The sequence below is a fragment of the Pseudophryne corroboree genome, chromosome 6 (genome assembly GCF_028390025.1).
Source record: "Pseudophryne corroboree isolate aPseCor3 chromosome 6, aPseCor3.hap2, whole genome shotgun sequence".
NCBI lineage: Eukaryota > Metazoa > Chordata > Amphibia > Anura > Myobatrachidae > Pseudophryne > Pseudophryne corroboree.
In genome coordinates this window covers 92120906-92142449 of record NC_086449.1, presented here as the reverse complement: position 1 = coordinate 92142449, position 21544 = coordinate 92120906, and the positions used below count along the sequence as shown (strand labels likewise).

At 45.9% G+C, this 21544-nt stretch overlaps 1 protein-coding gene across 2 annotated transcripts in view; it reads left to right on the top strand.

Annotated features, from left to right (window-relative positions):
• COL5A3 (collagen type V alpha 3 chain) overlaps positions 1-21544 on the top strand; it is a 331866-nt gene that overhangs the window by 197512 nt on the left and 112810 nt on the right. For both annotated transcript variants that reach the window (XM_063931487.1, XM_063931486.1), the window contains 10 exons: positions 8375-8449; positions 11372-11455; positions 11553-11609; positions 11750-11803; positions 14069-14122; positions 14376-14429; positions 16005-16058; positions 16391-16444; positions 18782-18826; positions 19777-19875. In XM_063931487.1, coding sequence (XP_063787557.1) covers positions 8375-8449; positions 11372-11455; positions 11553-11609; positions 11750-11803; positions 14069-14122; positions 14376-14429; positions 16005-16058; positions 16391-16444; positions 18782-18826; positions 19777-19875 — 630 coding nt within the window. The remainder of the gene's footprint in view (positions 1-8374; positions 8450-11371; positions 11456-11552; positions 11610-11749; positions 11804-14068; positions 14123-14375; positions 14430-16004; positions 16059-16390; positions 16445-18781; positions 18827-19776; positions 19876-21544) is intronic.

Genomic DNA, 21544 nt, shown 5'->3' with positions numbered 1-21544 from the left:
CTGCAACACTAGTCAATGACAGCAGACATAGGAGCCAGCTGTGTGGGCGATGTCGGTCCTCGAGCACCCCCGATATTTTTGGCGCCTGCTGTCATGTCTATGCATAGGATTTTTAAGTCATAAGGTGGACCTAATGTTAGCACTCGCAATAATTTTAAAAGGTCGGCTTTCATTGCGGCAGATACGAGGCTGGTACCTTCTATTTCTTGCTGACAAAGAGCAAAAGCATCAACTGTCCCTTTTATATTAGTAATCACCAGTAGGATCACCTGATCAGCAGGGCCGGCTCTACCACTAGGCAGCTTTAGGTGGCTGTCTAGGGGCGCCAGCCACTGGAGGGCACCGCTGAATTCATCCAGCAAAAAACTGAAGAATGTCTCTGTATACTCATCAGTAATGAAATTACAAATAGGGGATGGAACACAACAAGGAGCATACAAATATATTAATGTCTGTGCGTATATATGTATGTATACCTATACAATTAAAAGGATGTAGTTGGCACCCCGGTGGATGGGATGCTGGTTGCTGGAATCCCGACACCTGTCAGAATGCCTAAGCTGGAATCCCGACAGCTGGTGTTAGTATTCCAGGGAGGGTTAGGGTCAGAGCCGGATTAACGGCGGGGTGGAAGAGGCGGTTGTCCCGGGGCCCCCACACACTGTCCTCACAACTGCAAAAAAAACATCAGAGTAGGAGTACAGCATTTACCTGTCTCCTCTCCGTCCTCCTCGGCAGCTGAGACGTTCCATTACAGCTTCGGCCGCCGAGGAGCTTCACTCACTGCAGTGTGAAGTCTCGCGAGATTTGACATTATCTCGCGAGACTTCACACTGCAGTGAGTGAAGCTCCTCGGCGGCCACAGCTGTAAAGGAACAACTCAGCTACCGAGGAGGACGGAGAGGAGACAGGTAAATGCTGTACTCCTACTCTGATGTTTTTTTTGCAGTTGGGAGGACAGTGTGTGAGGGCCCCACAAATTTGTTGCCCAGGGTCCCCCACAGACCTTAATCCGGCCCTGGTTAGGGTTATGCTGTGGGGAGGGAGGGTTAAGGGAAGGTTTATTCATTTCATTCAAAAGGTCAGGATTATGGTTGTTGGGATGCCGTCTCGGGATCTGACTGGTGGCATCCCATACCCATCCCTATTTAAATATCCCCACCACACCCCATATATAGTATTATACAATATATAAAGAATAGACGGCACTCAACTACTGTAAAGTGAAAGTATATTGTGTGATTTTGTTTACAATATATTTTAACACTAAAAGTGTTGTCCCCTTTCCCTGTATATGTATAATGATGCAATTCACCCCAGCCCACCTAGTGGCTATCTACATCTCCCCCCTGGGATGAGGTGGTGTGCGTTGGGGTTTTTTTTTTTTTTTTTTTGCAGATTAGGGGGCGCTAGGCTGAAGCTTTGCCTAGGGTGTAGAGAGACCATGCACCGGCCCTGCTGATCAGCCATACAATAGATATAGTGGTCATACTATAAATTGGTTCACATACGTGCCCCATAGGATAGATGGCATTTACATGCAGTTTATATATGAACGCATTACAGTGCTGCCATGTAGTCTAGGAAGGTAACTCACGCATTTACAGAGCTGGTCTGACATCCCCGAGCACAAGGCTCACATAACACGCCAAATGGATATTTTCAATATGGGACTGTGTTAAAGACAAACACAGCTTGAATTAATTTCTTTTTCGCTGATAGGACATGCATAGCAATAATAACAACCTCCTGCCTGCTTTTTTTCTGTAATTGCAGGGTCTGGTCCATAGCTGTTAACAGCTGCTGCATCTGGGATAGGGACAGATTAAACTCTATACGGCTGCTTTCCTGCCGTGTGATTGGTTGATACAGTCCCAGCTGTCAGTCTGCCAGTCACGCTGCTGGACATAGACTGAGCACAACTTATACTGTGCAATTCCTGGCCTGTGTGTGCAGCATGTACAGCAATAGATCAGATCAGGCATTTCATTATTGTTGTTGTAATTATTATTATTATTATTATTATAATACAGTAAAATACATAGTAGGCATTGACCTTTACAAAGGGGCTATAAGATAGGACAATAGGTGAGACTGAACGCTCAGAATGCAATAGTGCTTAACTGCATACAGAACTAATTTTTCCATTCATCAGCTGCTTGTTGTGACTTTATGAAACAGCACCGCCTTGTGGTTGGAGATTTTATAGTTACTGGGGGTAATTCAGACCTGATCGTAGCAGCAAATTTGTTAGCAGTTGGGCAAAACCATGGGAGTCATTCCGAGTTGATCGCTCGCTAGCAGTTTTTAGCAGCCGTGCAAACGCTAAGCCGCCGCCCTCCGGGAGTGTATGTTAGCTTAGCAGAAGTACGAACGAATGCATCGCAGAATGGCTACAAAAAAATATTATGCAGTTTCTGAATAGCTTCAGACCTACTCAGCGCTTGCGATCACTTCAGACCATTCAGTTCCGGATTTGACGTCACAAACACGCCCTGCGTTCGCCCAGCCACGTCTGCGTTTTTCCTGGCATGCCTGCGTTTTTTCGAGCACTCCCTGAAAACGGTCAGTTGACACCCAGAAACGCCCACTTCATGTCAATCACTCTGCGGCGGCCATTGCGACTGAAAAGCTTCGCTAGACCTTGTATGAAAATACATCTGCCGTTGTGAAAGTACGTCGCGTGTGCGCACTGCGGCACATACGCATGCGCAGAAGTGCCATTTTTTTACTTAATCGCAGCGCAGCGAACATTTTCAGGTAGCGATCAACTCGGAATGACCCCCATGTGCACTGCAGGGGGGGCATATATAACATGTGTAGAGAGAGTTAGATTTGGGTGGGTTACATTGTTTCTGTGCAGGGTAAATACTGGCTGCTTTATTTTTACACTGCAATTTAGATTTCAGTCTGAACACACCCCACCCAAATCTAACTCTCTCTGTAGATGTTATATCTGCCCCTCCTGCAGTGCACATGGGGGGGGGTAATTCTGACCTGATCGCATGCTGCCGTTCATCGCAGCGATCAGGTCAGAAGTGCGCATGTGCCGGCGCTGCAGTGCGCCGGCGCATGGCTGACAGACGACAGCTGTCATTGCCTAGCGATCGCCTCTGCCTGATTGACAGGCAGAGGTGTTCATGGGCGGAAGGGGGCGGCACGGCGGTGTTTGGCCGCCATTTTGTGTGCGCGGTGTGGCCAACGCAGGCATGGCCGGACCGCGTGGGGGCGTGCTGCAGCGGCTGCGTGACGTCACACACACCCGCTGCGACCCAGGCAGCGACGGGTAGCTCCCGGCCAGCATGCATTGTGCGATGCTTTAGTACTTTTGCAGGCCTGACATGCAGGGCGGACTAGCCCTGTGCTGGGTGTCCCGCCGCATGTCAGTGTGCGTGATCGTAGCCCTGCAAAATTTTGCAGGGCTACGATCAGGTCTGAATTAGGCCCATGGTTTTGCCCAAAAGCTAAAAATTTTGCCGCTACGATCAGGTCTGAATTACCCCCACTGTTCTGTTCACTGAATTGTTGGCCGCAATAAATGACACTAAACAATAGGACTCTTCACCATGTTTTGGACCTAAGAGTACACAAGTCTCATAGTCTCATAGGAGCTTTAAAAGTCACATGACAATAATATAAAAGTGCATTGTGGCCATATGTGTAATGGTGTGGAGAGGAGAACTTGTACATTACTATCTGCATTCATAGGGGTTCCCATGTGTATTGTTAAAATGAGTCCCCCATCAAGGCTATTTAGTGCAATCAGGGCCGTCTTTTCGTATGGGCTCAATGGGCTCTTGCCCAAGGGCCCCAGGAGTATAAGGGCCCTAGGCTGATAGCTGAGGGTCCCCTCTTTCCAGGGGTACCAGATTTTTGAAATCGGTCCTAGAGAACCAGTGGTCCCCATCCAAGCCTGTTAATTGCTCTTCCCAGCCAGATATCTCAGGCTCTGTATGACTTAGAGTTTTTCTGAGGGTAAATTTCAAAAGCTAGAACTCTCCACTTTCGGTAGACACTAGCAGCTTGTCTCTACTATGCCCAGAACAAGAGATATCAGCCTTCATGCAGCTGGTACCTGCTCAAGCTCCACACACCTAATATCAAGTTTTATATATTTGTTGGTGGATTGCTCTGGCTCCTGAGCTCTGATACTCAAGTCCCCAGTACATCCTGACAGGTGGGTTTTTATCCCATTCAAAGCTGATAATTCTTTTTCCAGGAACTTGAGATATCTGCAGTCAAGCAAGCTGCCCTCCTACCAGAAAATGATGAAATTTAAGCCCACTCCACTATCGACCCCTCCCTTATGTATTAAACACCCCCTACCACCCTGTAAGTCATGTACCTGGGCCCCTTCATTCAGCCCAATGCCTCCTTCTACAGTTTAGTGTTCTCCCTCCCGTCCCATCTCCCACCTTCTATCTGTGCAGTAAAGGAGTGATTAGCAGAAATTACTGCTCCAGGTCCTACATGCTGAGCGGAATATAGAACACCCCCACCTCCCACGGGACATCAAAGCTGCCGCTGATAGCACCCCCACCCATGGAGGATTGGTAGGGACCCCAGTGCATTGCTGTGCCCAGGGGTCCACACTCCTGTTAAGACGGCCCTGAGTGCAATTAGTCTATGTAATACAATAGCAAGAACATCCACTGTAATGCTTGACAACAACATATTTCCCTATTGCAATTGTTGTGAAAACATTGTTTACAGTGTGACCCAGTAGATATAGGGGGAGATGTGTCACGTTTTCTACAGAGTGGAGATGTAGAGAAGTGATCGTTATATTTACAAAGTAAAAGCACACTCCTCACGCCATGTAGAAATGTGTGAGCTCCATGTTAGGGACCCATGATAGACCCAGACCCTTCCCCCGTCCCCAGGTCAGCAATGTGTTCCCTCCATGGCAGCTGGAAATGGTTCAGACTCAAAAGCCTTCCAACCAATGATCGGGTGTGGTTCATTAGGTCGACATGAGTTTGGTCGACATTCATTGGGTCGACATGGTCATTAGGTCGACATGGAAAAAGGTTGACACAAGTTTAACTTTTTCTGGTGTCATTTTCTTCGTAAAGTGACTGTTAATTCCAATTAGTGTGCTCGCCATGCTTCGGCAAAGTTGCCATTTCTAATTGTAGTCCACGTGGGAGTAAATTTACTAAGATGGGAGTTCTATTTAAGATAGGAAGTTGCCCATAGCAACCAATCAGATTCCACTTCTCATTTATCTAGCACCTTCTAGAATATAATACCTGGACTCTGATTGGTTGCTATGGGCAACATCCCATCTTAAATAGAACTCCCATCTTAGTAAATTTACCCCGTGGATCGTTAAGTATGAAAAAGGTCAAAAAATGAAAAAAATTGTGAAAAACTCATGTCAACCTTTTTCCATGCTGACCTAGAACGTGTCGACCTAATGACCATGTTGACCTAGTGATCAGGTCGACCTAATGCATGTCAACCTAACTCATGTTGACCTAATGATCGCCATCCCTAATGATCACCAGTGGCCCAACTTCTGCTCATTCTCGGCGTCAGAGGGGTATTGTTGGATGGCTGTTGCGGATGAATCCTCTAGAGCTGTCCAGGTATGGAAGAGACTGGTTAGCAGAGTTTCATGTGTGATTGGAAACAAGTATGAGACTGATAGAGGAAGAGGACTTAGAAGTACTGTAAGAAGGGCGTAAGTGTCACATGTGCTATAAGGAGCGCTATCTGACACAACTAACCCCTGTGTGTATGAAGCAGATAATGTAGAGAAAAATCTCCTTTTTCTATGTTATCTGCAAACATTTAACAATTTCGCCATCACCGTACTATTGTATGGCAAGTTGGCAACAGAAAATCTTTCAGATGTATTAGAAAATGATAAGCACACTTTTGCTGCTTACAATCGGCAGGGATTTACCTGGCGGTATGTGTACATACCTGCAGCGGCTGGTTGGAGCCGGGCTGCACACTGGAAATCTCACAGTGGATACGAGATCCCGGGCATGCACAGTGGAGCCGGCCGAGAGGTGACACACAGCCCATCAGCACTAGGCTAGCACTAGGCTGATGCACTGTGGCAATGGCAGGGATTGATGGAGGGAGGAGTTTGCACTCCCCCCTCCCACAACAGCGGCTGAGATGGTGACGTCACCTCGGTAAGAGGAGAAGCAAGAAGAGCATAGAGGCACGAGTTTTGGAAACACAGGGTTGCAGCATATTTGTACTTGTTTTATTTACTGAAACCGTGTATGTCCAAAATCCATTGCTGTTTTGGTCATAGACACATAATTACGGATGTATCAAGCCTTGGAGAGATATAAAGTAGAGCGGCTGCCCAAAGTAACCAATCAGCTTCAGTGTGTGCTAGATAAATGTAAGCTAAAAAGCTAGTTGGGTACTTTGCCCATCTTCTCCACTTCTCCAAGACTTGATACAGCTGCCACAGAATGTATGATTCAGAGTTGCACCACCATAGATGTGGTCGCATTACATGCTTCGAAATACATGAGGATATTGTCTTGTGTGCAAGATGTTTGTCGTATGCAGGATGTTAATCCATGCGCAGGATGTGCGTCCGTGTGCAGGATTTGCGTCCGTGTGCAGGATGTTGGTCCGTGTGCAGGATGTTGGTCCGTGTGCAGGATGTTGGTCCGTGTAGAGGATGTGGGTCCGTGTTCAGGATGCTGGTCCGTGTGTAGGATGTTGGTCCGTGTATAGGATGTGGGTCCGTGTGCAGGATGTGGGTCCGTGTGCAGGATGTTGGTCCGTGTGCAGGATGTGGGTCCGTGTTCAGGATGTTGGTCCGTATGCAGGATGTTGGTCCGTGTAGAGGATGTGGGTCCGTGTTCAGGATGTGGGTCCGTGTGCAGGATGTGGGTCCGTGTGCAGGATGTGGGTCCGTGTTCAGGATGTTGGTCCGTGTGCAGGAAGTGGGTCCGTGTTAAGGATGTGGGTCCGTGTGCAGGATGTGGGTCCGTGTGCAGGATGTGGGTCCGTGTGCAGGATGTGGGTCCGTGTTCAGGATGTTGGCCCGTGTGCAGGATGTTGGTCCGTGTGCAGGATGTGGGCCCGTGTGCAGGATGTTGATACATAAGCAGAGTGGCATGCATTTTTGCAGACGCATCGCTCCTGCCCTCCACTTGTGGAAGTAGTGGCCATCACCGTCAGTGCGGGTTTACACCACCCGGCCTATAGCTGGTTCAAGAGAACCGTCTGAAATCAGCTAAATCTCTGCATGTGACAACTGTGAATAGCTTTCTTAGCCTACATGTGAATGCCCCATTGCCCCCAGTTATGTTCATGCAGCCACAAGTGAGATATGACTCTGAATCATACGGGGTCTCGGTCATGACCCATGTGCAGCTGCTAAAGTCTGTCTCGGAATCAGGCCCAGGGTCGTCTTTCTTTCTTTATTCCCAATCCTTATATCCCTATTAGTCATACCTACGTTTCAGACGACAGGTATATAAAGAGATGGGCATGATTGTGTTATCAAGTAAGATGGTCAAATATGTACAATGGGCCTCATTTAAAGTTAGGAGAAAATCCAAAGGTGCAACATTGCAGATTGGCAAAACCATGTTGCAGCCCGTGGGACAAATGTAAAACCTGTGGATATGGAGAAGGAAGCTACAAGGTCTCAACTCTAAATCGCAGCGGTAAAATAAATCCATGCTGCATTAAAAGTCTTTATACCGCCCTCGACTACTCTCTCGGCACGCCTTGTAGACCCACAAAATTTCAGGGACCACGCCGACTCGCCTAGAAAATTGCAGCATAATTACATGATTTGCATCATCCCTCGCCCTCTCTATGGGAGATCCAGGAGGGAAGGTCCAATAAGCATAAAGTCACACCTGGGTAGACTCTTTCACACCACACCTGGACCTGGGTTGCCCCAGCAATAGCCGGGTTATACATTTGGTGTGAATGGGGTATGTGCAACTACAAGTACTGTACTGTATGGTTTGTGGATATGAAGCATGCACATTGTCTGAAAAGGAATCATCTGAGGTCAAACACACCTACAGTATACATCTCCTGGAACTGCAGAGATCCAACCAGTCACATGGGGCCATAAACAAAACAGCCATGTGTTCTGGAGAACAGAAGGCTTTACTCCAGCGTAACATGCCAGTAAATGACACTCCTTGTAGTGAGGACTAGAACCGAGACATATCTGAGTGATGTATGGTCTTCAGCTGAGAGAGGATTCTACATGGTGATGTCATGTAATGTGAGCTATGTGTGCAGTGCTCCTTTATCCTCACTTACTTACCCTCCAGCACCACACCACTCTGCATGTCAGTACATGATGCCGACTTCTCCACACTCTTCCCGTGACTGACAGCCTACCCGTCTTTTTTTTCTGTTTTTACAGGGTCCTCCAGGGCGACCTGGCCTCAATGGAGCTGACGGAATCCTAGGGCCACCTGGGAACACAGTGATGCTGCCTGTAAGTAGAACCTGATGCTGTGGGATTCTGGGTAATAAATTGGACAGCTGGTATTTTTCACACTCACTGCAGAGGTTTACGTGTAACTAACATGGCACATACAGTATATGTACACACATAGGATCTAGGTTGTGACCACCCTAATGTCGGATCCTGTTTTTGTGCTTGTCGGTTCAGTCACCGATGCCGCTGGCATTTTGATAAGATGGCCGTGTCAGCAAATAAGTCACTTAGGAGGATATCTATCAATCCGTGGAGAGAGATAAAGCAGAGAGAGAGATAAAGTACCAACCAATCAGCTCATGTCATATATTTTAAATACAGCCTGTAACATGGCAGTTAGAAGCTTATTGGTTGGTACTTTTTCTCTCTCTCTCCAAGGTTTGATACATCTCCTCTCAGTGACTTACAAGATGTAACGACGTTCTCTCTTTCATTTCACGCCATACTTATTCCCACCCCCAGAAGAGCAGAGACTGGAGCAGTGCAGTGAGTTATACTATATAAAATGCACCATACAGTCCTATTTGGCATAATCTGAATTAGGGACAGTATTGTGTGACATTATATAGTTATAGATAAGTAAGTGACCGAGTTGGTGGGATTCATGTGGGATACAGTATGGGGGAGATTGGGAAACGCGATGGTGAAATTAAAACAGTGCTTGCCTCTGGGTCGTGTAAAACACACCCCTGCTGTGGACAGTGGGCGGGATGTACCAACCTTTTGTGGTACATCCTGCTACACACCGCGCTGACACTAATCGCATATGCACTAACATATTTGATTAGTGTTGCGAAGGACAGCTCTTGCAATCAGAGCTGCGATGCGCTGCGGCTGCTGGACTTCCGGGTTTATGACCCGGGAGTCCACCTGCCCATGTGCAGACCAGTGGCGGCTGCAGGGTATGCTGGGAGGGTTCCATGACGGAAACCTAGGGATGGCTATCGGTGGGTTATCCATTGATGGTCACTATCAATGGTGCCATTGATGAATAACCTTGATGGTGTAAAAAAACATCTGATGGTCACCCCTGCATTACTGTACAATGAAATGTGGTCCAATCAGAGCCCGGGGGCATGGCTTTGTGAGGGTCAAGGGGAGTGGCTAAGCCCCGTGCCCTGACACTTTGAGAGAGAAAACAATTGGTAGCATTGAACCATCGATAACGGGAAACCATCTGGTTCTCCCCCATTGATGGTAAAAGTATTCAACATCAGTCATAGATCATCGATTATTTCAAATCATCGATGGTCTATGGCCATCCCTATGGACCCCTCTCCACATTGCATTGATGAAGAAGCCCCATAGGCTTCTACAGGGTAACGCCAGCAAAAGCTGGCATTACCCTGCACGGCAGAGACCTGGCGGACGGAGTTAAGTACATACGAAAATCCGGTAAAAACTCAGAAAATGGGGTTTTCGACCGCATTTTCACTTTAGTACATCCCACCCAGTATCTTAGGGTTGTTCATCCAGGCGCACACCATCGATGATTGATACTTTTTAACCATCAGTAGGAATTCATTGATGACTGAACCATTGGTGGTTGGTGGCCGCACAGGATGCAACTCATGCATTGGACCTCTGCTGCCAGTGGGAGGCATTGGACTTTCCTTATTGATGGCAAAGAAATCTGCTACAAACCATCAATTGTTATAAGAGAACCGTTGATGATCAATGGCCCTCCCTATAGAGTCCTTCTAGATTTCACTGGGTGCACACCCTAATGAAATGTGCTGCACAAGGCAATGATGATAAATCTCCCCTCTGTGAATTGCCTTAATGAGATTATTAATTATACAGTGATTTCATAGTCACTCACTGGGACATAATGAAGAACAAATACATAATTTATTACAAAACAAATAAATAAATACTCTGTAGATCTGAAGTTGTTGGAGAAAGCGCTCTCATTGCTTTGTGGATTCCTTTGTATTAATCTACAGTAATGGCAGGACCCATGTATTTTGGCTGCAAACTCTATGGAGTTACACCAGAGCAGTTGCCATCTGTGAAGCGTTATAGTACATACAGTATAAGCTTCCAACTGTCATTTTTCAAACATGACAGGAGCCGATTGGCTGAAGCACCATTTATCATATGCAATGAGTTTTAAATAGCTAAAACTCGTTGATAAATGGGCCCCATAGCATCAGGCCAGTAACGTTACAGCTGCCGTACGGCCTGATTCGGAGTTGGATGCTCTTTGCATCTGCTGCTGCATCTTTGGATGCAGCTGCAATGCAAAAACATATAAATGCTGCATTAGTCATCTACAGACAAAAAACACCCACTGCTGGTATCACAGATACAAGTGCTTCCAAAGACGCAGCATCGGATCACCTACATGACCATCGGTCGTGGCATCGACCATCTGAGTGAGACTAAGGCTGCTCACAATGGCCGTTTCCGCTCCGTAGCCTGGGCCAGTAAATCTGCAAGAGAAGATGCATTGGCTTCACCACTTCCAGAAAACGGGGCTAACACCCTCCCATTCTCAGGAACACTGGTCATCGCTGCCCATTCCTTACACCCAAGTGGCCACGTTCTGTGAATCAGGCACATGCACAGTTTAGAGAACATCGGAGAAGTGTGTAAACCAATCTCAGGTCGCCATATGTAATACGTTCGATATGTGAGGAGAGATAAGCGGTCACCAATTGCCTTTGGAGACAATAAGGGCAGTTCTCATCCTCCATTACTTGTAGGGGACAAGGTTATCACTCCCACATGTGGTTTGCTAAAGAATAGTGGTGCCATAGGTCCTGCTGACTGCTGGCCACATGCTGTATCTCCTTTTCATATTCGTTCTATTTAGCACGGGGGCCAAGAACATAAAGATCTGAACATGAAATTTATGTTGCACTATAATAACCAAATACAACGTAACATATAATGTGACGCTTATCTCTTGTATAGTTCCAGTATGGCGGTGGTGATGGCAGAGGACAGACGGTGTCATTTCAGGAAGCACAGGCGCAGTCCATCCTGCAGCAAGCCAAGGTGCCGTGTCCTGGGGAGAATTTTTTGGGTTGAAGGATTTTTCCTAAAAGCTGCATCCATGCGTATTACTGATTAATGTCATTGTTTCCATTGTCAGATGGCTATGAAAGGTCCACCTGGGCCACTAGGGATGACGGGACGGTCAGGTCCTCTTGTAAGTATGTTTATGAGGGGTTGTAATGATGTTTCCTTTCATCTCATATTAATATTTGTGTTCCTTCTGTTTATTAATAATTACAGAAGAGCCAGAACTGAGAAACAACTGAAAGCTTGTAATGTGTGCTTATATTCCAGGGTGCTCCTGGTTCACAAGGTCTGAAGGGTGATTTCGGGGAATCAGGACCTCCGGTAAGTGATTTCAGCTTTCTTACATTTCTTACTTTAGGGCAGTAGTTCTAACATTCAACCCTCAAGTACCCCAACAAGTCATGTTTTGAGATTGCTGTCTGTGGGAACAGGTGGGATAAAAACTGACCCAGCAAAATAGTACCCCTTTTAGACCGCCAGCTTCTAACACGGGTTATTGCATATGAGCGCACATAACCCGTGTTGCTGTGCGGTCTAAAAGGGCCTGGTTGGAATAATCCAGGTTGAGTGACCCGGTATTCCAACTCGGGTAGAGAGCAGTGTTGAACACGTGTTCGACCTGGCTGGCTGTGCTGTGTAAACGGGGAGCCGTGTTGCGCCAACCCGTTTCCTATTCACGCTGTGTAGAGGGGTGGCGCTTGGAGGTCATGTGATCTCTAAGCACCGTCACCGCTGATGTCACCAACCCGGCAATATGCCAAGTTAGGAACAGCAACGGCGAGGGGACTGAGGCGGGTCGCATCTTGGAAACACCCGGGCGCGACCCGCCTCTGGAGGTCTAAAAGGGGTATAAGTTAACTGAACTGTGCATAAGTAATGGAAACATGGGGGGTGATTCTGAGTTGTTCGCTCGCTAGCTGCTTTTAGCAGCATTGCACACGCTAAGCCGCCGCCTACTGGGAGTGTATCTTAGCATAGCAGAATTGCGAACGAAAGCTCTGCTAATTTTCTCGTAACGATTACCCTGCAGTTTCTGAGTAGCTCCAGACTTACTCAGCCATTGCGACCAGCTCAGTCCTTTTTGTTCCTGGTTTGACGTCACAAACACACCCAGCGTTCGCCCAGCCACTCCCCCGTTTCTCCAGACACTCCCGCGTTTTGGAACTCGAACGTCTGCGTTTTTCCACACACTCCCATAAAACGGCCAGTTTCCGCCCAGAAACACCCACTTCCTGTCAATCACACTCCGATCAGCACAGCGATGAAAAAGCTTTGTTATGCCGTGAGTAAAATACCTAACTTTTGTGTAAAATAACTAAGCGCATGCGCTCTGTGAACCTTGCGCATGCGCAGTAAGCGACTAATCGCAGTATAGCGAAAATCGACAACGAGCGAACAACTCGGAATGACCTCCATGGTCTGCTGTTGGTGCTTGAGGACTGGAGGTGAGAATCTGTATAGTCCTTGTTTTGTTATATCAAATGGCTGTAGGAGTGAGAGTATCCATGTCCTTAGGCCTGTTTTTGTTGGAAGAGATACCTTGGGGTCAGTCCAATTAAGTGCGAGTCTGCGAATGTGAGTTTGTTTCACAAAATCCGCGGTCTTCGCACTTCGGTAGTCGCGGCCAGGGGATGCAAATTTTCAACTAAATGTGATCTGGGAGAAGTGCATGATAAAGTGGGGAGAGCTTCCTGGACCCCCAAAAAGTGACAACTTAGTTAACAGAATAATATAGAAGAAGGCGGTTAGTGGCCATGAAGATGTCAAATGGCTGATTTTTGCATTTTTTTTAAAGTAAAAAATTTATAAAAAGCAAAATAATTTTATTTCATAACAAAGGAAGTAAATTAAAAATTAAAAAAGTAGAAAAAAAGATGCTCGACAGGCTCACTTCTCCACTCTTTTCACTGCTTCATGAATAGACCCCTTAGTCATTACGTGTTCTGAAGCAAGTCCCAACATTTTTACCTTACAATAAAGATTTTGCTTACCTTTTCACACCCTCAGGGGAATGAGCACAAAAAAATTTGAATTTTCTTAAAAAACACAATACGAGTTTGGAATTGGATTGCAAATGCAATTCATATTGCGAATTTGCCATGAAAACGGCTTCCCCAAGCCGACTAGCACCAACTCGCACCAAATTGAATTGACCCCTTAAGGTTAATAATTACCGTTCTGGGCCATTCTCACATATATTTTTGGTTAAATTGTGGCAATAAGTCATTATCCAGCCATTATCACCTATTGGAGGGAGTATAGGCACCGAGCCTCATTACATAACCCTGCAGACCCTGAGGTGCATTACACAGGTGTTCGTAAACACTGCACAGTGCCACCTGTCTCCCGCATGGCAAGAGAAATGTTTTCTATTAGAGGTTTCTCTCACCCATACTCCCAGCATAGACCACCACTGCACAGACAGACCCCAGGTACAATGCACATGTGCACAGTGCCCCCTGTCTGCCACATTGCATAGCTTTATACTGCTTGTATCGGGTGGTCTTCAGTATTATGGTGGGAAGATAACTCCATTGCATATTGTCCCTTTTTGAAAGTATTTGAATTATTACTTTATGGTTCCAGGGCCCACGTGGTTTTCAAGGCATCATTGGACCCCCTGGAAAGATTGGTAAAAGAGTAAGTGTCAATCTTGCTCTTACATTCTATGTATATTAATATCATCACCTCCATGTTCATTTCTTTTGCCTATCACTTAAATATCCCTGTTGCTCCCACCTCCTTCTCTCTCATTCTCTTATCCCCCATTCCATTCTGCCTCTCTCAGTCACTCCTGCCTTTGCGTCTTCTTCTTTCCCCTCATCCTACATTCTGTATTAAATACTAGTTTTCTCAGACTGGCCGCGTTCATCTTCTCTTTGTTGTCTCTCAGGGGCGCGGAGGAGCAGATGGCGGCCGTGGTTTACCTGGGGAAACTGGAATCAAGGTAGGCGCAAATCTTAGCAGTGTACTTGTGCAGACCAGTTTATTGTAAATTGCAGGCAATATCCAAATACCCTGCTCTGCAAGTACTGGAGTCTGGGAGAACAGCAAAAGAACCTAGCATTGACCCTGTACACACAAACACAAGCACACACACATAAATATATAGTGTATGTAATGCAATACTAATAATTTACATTGTAGCTGGTCTACTGTATAATAAAAAAAAACCCTGTACTTGCAGCAACTATAATTTTTTATTTAAAATAAAAAGCATAAGTGTTGAGGAAAAGGTTAAACTTCCCATGATAATTATACATACATTATGTAACCAGTAGAAGTGTGAACTGAGCTTTCTAAGCTTACATTCTCCCACCCCATATTAAGACCCCTGTCTCTTATTGCTGGCTGCTGCTCTCTGGTCTGGTGTGCTGATTGCACGCTTAGCTCTACACACACAGCAGACTAACCAATCATCTTCTGACTGTCATTTTACTGGCTGTTTGAAAAATGACAAAGCTGATTGGCTGGTACTTTATCTCTCTACAATTTTTCTCTCTTCAGTCTTTGATAAATCTCTCCCCTAGTAGAAAAGGCTGCTGCATGGGCAGGAGTTGCTTTCCTTATACTGCATCTGGTGACCACAGCTCTAGTAAAATAATATTTTATAATATTTTATATTTTATATATATATAAATACTATGCAGGAGATTGGTTGCTATGGGCAACTTTTTCATTCCTCCACTCTTTATTAGGCTGGATACATCTCCCCCTATAGGAATTAATGTTCTCTGCCTTATGCTGACACTGAACCATTGTACCAGCAGTTAGCTTTCCCCAGATTGTAGCAACAATAAGCTCCCCCTGAATTGTATCAGCATTTAGTTACTTCCATAGTACTAGCACTCATTGTCCCCATTCTATAATCATCTTAGACCCCCACTCCCCCCCATGTTGTAGTAGCCAGTGCATCACATTTCACCAGCCGTCATTACTCCCACTTTGGTAGTACCACTGCAATGTCTAAGAAGAATCACTTTGTGCAGACCCCAGGTGCATTGCTAAGACCACCAGCTATATTACATAGATCCCAGGCACATTTTACAGTGCTCAACCTCACTGGATGGACACTTGGCCACATTGCACAGAGCTGCAGCTAAATTTCACACTCCCCTCACCCCCATTCACATACCTATTCATGAAGGTGGTCAACAGCTGGTGGCTACAGTGTGTGACTGTCCTGGAACTTCCAGGTGCCTGCTGAATGTGAGGAGGATCTGGGGACCACCATCTCTAGAAGTGCCTCTCTGGTCTGTGTATTATTCAGAGAAAGGCTGGCAGCTGCGGGCAAAGGAGGTAGATGTTGGCTATAATAGTGCATCATTTCTGCCTGCCCCACCACTATTCATGTAGAAAAAAGTCCCTGGGGATGTGGTGATTGAGGCTGAACCAAAAGTGAGAATTCCCAGGACTTCCTGTACGCAGTATGTAGGCAGAAGATGCACTTCTCTATGTTGATGATCATGAAAGGACAGATTGCATTTATATCAGAGATTCATCACTGTTCTTCTTGGTCTAGGGTGATCGTGGATTTGATGGCTTGCCGGGACTTCCAGGCGACAAGGGACACAGGGTAAGTATAGAGGATTAATGGTATTTCACTTACGTCCTAGAGGATACTGGGATCCATTTAGTACCATGGGGTATAAACGGGTCCACTAGGAGCCATGGGCACTATAAGAATTTAAGAGCTTGGTGCTGAATAAATCTGTCTCTGGCCTCCCATCCTGAAGTTTGTGGAGGAAATGACATCATATCTGCAACTACATGGCGGATGAAGCAGTTTTATCCCAGAATATGCGATGGTCTGCCCATGGAAACATCATGAGACTCTGTGTGTCCTGATTTTAGGCTGCGATGTCCTGCCGTGAGTTCTGATACCATTTTTTCTTTTCTCTACCACAGGGAGACCTGGGAAATCAGGGGCCTCCTGGTCAAACTGGAAGTAATGGTGAAAAGGTAAAATCCATTTTGGGTTATGTGTTATATAATAATATAAAGAAGTATCACCTGTATGTCTTCAGGGGCATTTGGATGTATATTTACAGATTTTATAGTTAGATGTCTGAGTGTTCGCTACTAAGCCCTAATCACTGTATAATGTACAAGTGAGGTTTATGTATGTATAAACTCCTGTAAATATTATCCCTGCATCCTGGGAAGAGGTACAGGTCACATATCCCTCATTCCAGCTGATTGCTTCCAAAGGAGTCCTAGCCAATTGTGGGCATGACCACGTTCACTTGGAAAAAGATCGACTCTAAAGATTGTTCACACTCCACTTCTGTGGGTAGCCCTGGTCCCCCCAAACAAGTCCAGGCCTGGGTAATCAGTACCTGCCCCACCCCCTCCCAGCGCCCTTGGTTTTAAACAAACATGACGCATGTTGGAAAATGCAAATGAAAGGCAATTGCTGCCAGTACAATACAGGAAGAAATGGGGAGGGGGGGGGGGTGTCCGTAGGAGTGGTCCGCACATTTCTAAATACTGTAATTGTGGACTGGTACCTGAGCAAGAGAGATGCTATAACCATAGTAACAATTCATTCATTTGCTTTAACCTTCCAAAATGTACTGGAAAATGACAGCAAGTATCTGATTGGTTACTCATGCACCAGTTTTCATTGAAGTCCCAATGTATGTAACACAATGAAAGACATATAAACTGTAAGACATATATACTTAGGTACATGAACTCTGTAACCCATAGTAACCAGTAAACTATTTCAGTAGCGCAGTGGTTCTCAAACTCGGTCCTCAGGACCCCACACAGTGCATGTTTTGCAGGTCTCCTCACAGAATCACCAGTGAAATAATTAGCTCCACCTGTGGACCTTTTACAATGTGTCAGTGAGTAATTAATACACCTGTGCACCTGCTGGGTTACCTGCAAAACATGCACTGTGTGGGGTCCTGAGGACCGAGTTTGAGAACCTGTGCAGTAGCGTGTATCATTCTAGAACAAATTACACCTATGAGATCTTAAATCTTAATAGCATGATTTAAGTAAGAATTTTATTTTAGAATTATAGATCATCCACAGTTTTTTATTTTTAGTTGTGATTTTATATATGGTACAAAATGTTTAGCTTTTTTGGTTGAACTTTACGCAGACTGCTATGAAGCAATGCATGCCCTTACAGTGTAGTCTCAAACTCAGTCCTCAGGACCCCGGATAGCTCACGTTTCCCAGGTCACCTAGTAAGTGCACAGGTGTACTCATTCTCACTGACACATTACCCAGGTCACCCAGCAGATGCACAGGTGTACTCATTACTCACTGACACATTTCCCAGGTCACCCAGCAGCTTCACAGGTGTACTTATTACTCACTGACATGTTTCCCAGGTCACCTTGCAGGTGCACATGTGTATTCATTACTCACTGACATATTTCCCTGGTCAACCAGCAGGTGCACAGGTGTACTTATTATTTACTGACACATTACACAGATCACCCAGCAGGTGCACAGGTGTACTCATTACTCACATATTTCCCTGGTCAACGAGAAGGTGCACAGGTGTACTCATTACTCACTGGCAGGTCACCCAGCAGCTGCACAGGTGTACTCATTACTCACTTACTGATTTCCCTGGTCAACCAGCAGGAGCACAGGTGTACTCATTACTCACTTACATATTTTGCCTTAAGTCCCATTGGAGAAGAGCGCTATATAAATATAATTATTATTATTTCCCTGGTCAACTAGCAGGTGCACAGGTGTACTAATTACTCACTGACAGGTCACACAGCAGGTGCACAGGTGTACTCATTACTCACTTACATATTTCCCTGGTCAACCAGCAGGAGCACAGGTATACTCATTACTCACTGACACATTACCCAGATCACCAAGCAGGTGCACAGGTGTACTCATTACTCACTGACACATTTTAAAAGATCCACAGGTGGAGCTAATTATTTCACTTGTGATTCTTTGAGGATACCTGGAAAACATGCACTGTTTCGGGAACCAAGTTTGAGAACCTATGGTCTAGATCACAGGTTCTCAAACTCGGTCCTCAGGACCCCACACAGTGCATGTTTTGCAGGTCTCCCCACAGAATCACAAGTGAAATAATTAGCTCCACCTGTGGACCTTTTAAAATGTGTCAGTGAGTAATTAATACACCTGTGCACTTGCTGGGTTACCTGCAAAACATGCACTGTGTGGGGTCCTGAGGACCGAGTTTGAGAACCCCTGGTCTAGATGATTAACTATCATAACTACTATTCAAAATACTTAATTTACAGTATTGTAGTGTTCCAATGTGTTGATGTTCTCCTGTGTTCTCAGGGTTCTGATGGACCATCTGGACCGGCCGGTTCCCCTGGAGAGGCAGTAAGTGGTCTTTCTATTACATTTATAGCTAGGTGATCTTTTGATGTGAGAACTATGAACATAACTGACACCTGCAGGGGGTGACACTACTTACTTTGCCTAGAAGAGACTCTGTGACTGTCAGCTGCAAGAGACAACCGTCCCCAACACTAATCAGTTCTTATAGAGATCTATTGTGTGAGAGAACATAAGCATGTAAGCTGGAGTTACTCAGTATTCCCAGCCATAGGGCATATCTGGAATACCTCCTCCCCGGTCTCATATTATCAGTTATGCCACTTCTTCTATAGTAAGACTTCATGGACAGGACAAGTCTCAGTATCATACCTCCCAACATGACCCTCTCCAGGAGGGACACAATGCTCTGCTTCTGGACTTCCCTCATAATGAATGATTGCCAGCACCTATGCAGAGCATTGTGTCCCTCCTGGAGAGGGTCATGCTGGGAGGTATGCAGTATGCCTGTGGGCAGCATAACATGCTAAGACTGGTGACATTACACTGCAGTGGATAAACCACTATTCCCCAATTTCTGGTGTGTAAATGTCATTTAGTCTCTGTGGTAGTGTTCCCCTGACATCTATCATACTTGCCTACCTGACCCTCTCCATGAGGGAGAAAATGCTCTGTTCCTGGACTTTCCTGGTAATGTATGATTGCCATCACCTGTGGTGAAACACCTTTCTTATCAATTAACTTGCTCACCACAGGTGATGGCAATCATACATTACCAGGAAAGTCCAGGAACAGAGCATTTTCTCCCTCATGGAGAGGGTCAGGTAGGCAAGTATGCATCTATACATGATATTAGAGCTAACAATATGGCTGCCCCCACTTATTTGAATAAATGTAAAAGCATGGACAATTCACTTGTCTATGCCACATTGCCATAGGTTTTACGTTCATATTAATATATCCAAGTAGTTAATATGATGCACCTTTCATTACAGGGTGCACGTGGCTTGGTGGGTCCCCGGGGGCCTCCCGGCCCACCTGGGCAACAAGGTGTGAGTGGTATTGATGGAGCTCCAGGAGCAAAGGGAAATCAAGTAAGTACATCATTACTTCTCTTTATTTATAAAGTGGCATCACATTACACAGCATTGTACATTCAGGGGTTCAAGATACAAATACGTGGCATACTATGGCATATAACAAAGTAACAATGACCCTGCCCAGTAGAGCTTACACTATAAGCAGGGCCAAAACTAGGATTTTTGTTACCCGGGGCAAGGCAGTAACTTGGCGCCCCCCACCCCCGCGGCATAACTACAGACTGTGACTTTTCATTAAATATTACATTATGCCACATAGGGTACCCCATACATCACAGTGTCCCTATATTATGCCATAGTGTCCCAATATTATGCCAGTGTTCCCACATAATATCCCACACAAGGTCACCCCACATTATGCAGACAGTGTCCCCACATTATGGCACACAACGTCCCCATATAATGGCACACAGCACCCCCATATTATTGCACATAGCGTACCCATATAATGCCACACAGTGTCCCCACATTATAGCACACAACATCTCCACATTATGCCACACAGCGTCCCTACATTATGGCACAGAATGTTCCCATACAATGCCACACAGTGTCCCTACATTATGCCACACAACATCCCCAACTTATGGCACACAGCGTCCCCACATAATGCCACAGTGTCCCCAAATTATGTCACACAGTGTCCCCATATAATGCCACACAGTGTCACCACATATAATGCCACACAGCATCCCCATATAATGCCACACAGTGTCCCCACATTATGTCACACAGAGTCCCCATATAATGTCACACAGTGTCCCCACATATAATGTCACACAGTGTCCCCACATATAATGTCACACAGTGTCCCCACATATAATTCCGCACAGTGTCCCCACATATAAGGCCGCACAGTGTCCCCACATATAAGGCCACACAGCATTCCCAAATTATGGCACACAGTGTCCCCACATAATGCCACAGTGTCCCCACATTATGTCACACAGCGTTCCCATATAATGTCACATAGTGTCTCCACATATAATGCCGCACAGTGTCTCCACATATAAGGCCACACAGCATTCCCATATTATGGCACACAGTGTCCCCACATAATGCCACAGTGTCCCCACATTATGTCACACCGCAATCCCATATAATGTCACACAGTGTCTCCACATATAATGCCGCACAGTGTCCCCACATATAATGCCACACAGCATCCCCATATTATGGAACACAGTGTCCCCACATATGCCACACAGCATCCCAATATTATGCCATAGTGTCCCCAACTTATATTAAACACAGTGTCCCCATAAAATGTAATGCAACAGTTAATGGCAGCAGCTTGATGCTTCACTGACCTCAGGGACAGTGAGGTGATAATAAAGTACCTTATCTGGCTGCAGTGTGTGGGCTGACTGACTGCACCTATCTGATGGACGTGCAGAGGCAGCCTGAAGTGCAGTTTCCCAGCCAGCGTGTGTGTGTGGGGGGAGGGATTGGAGTCTCCATAGTCACCGTGGTCTCTGGCCGGAAGTGTAGGGTCCCGGCCGGCGGGTGGAGGGAGGGAGGTGCGGCATGCTGACAACTCCGTAGTCTGTCAGTGTGCAACTGTAGCTTGTATGTGCGCAGCTCCTCTCGTCCGTGATTACCAGCGGGCGGACAGAAAGTGGAGCAGAAGTTTTAATTAAGCTTTAGGTCGCCCCCTAGAGTC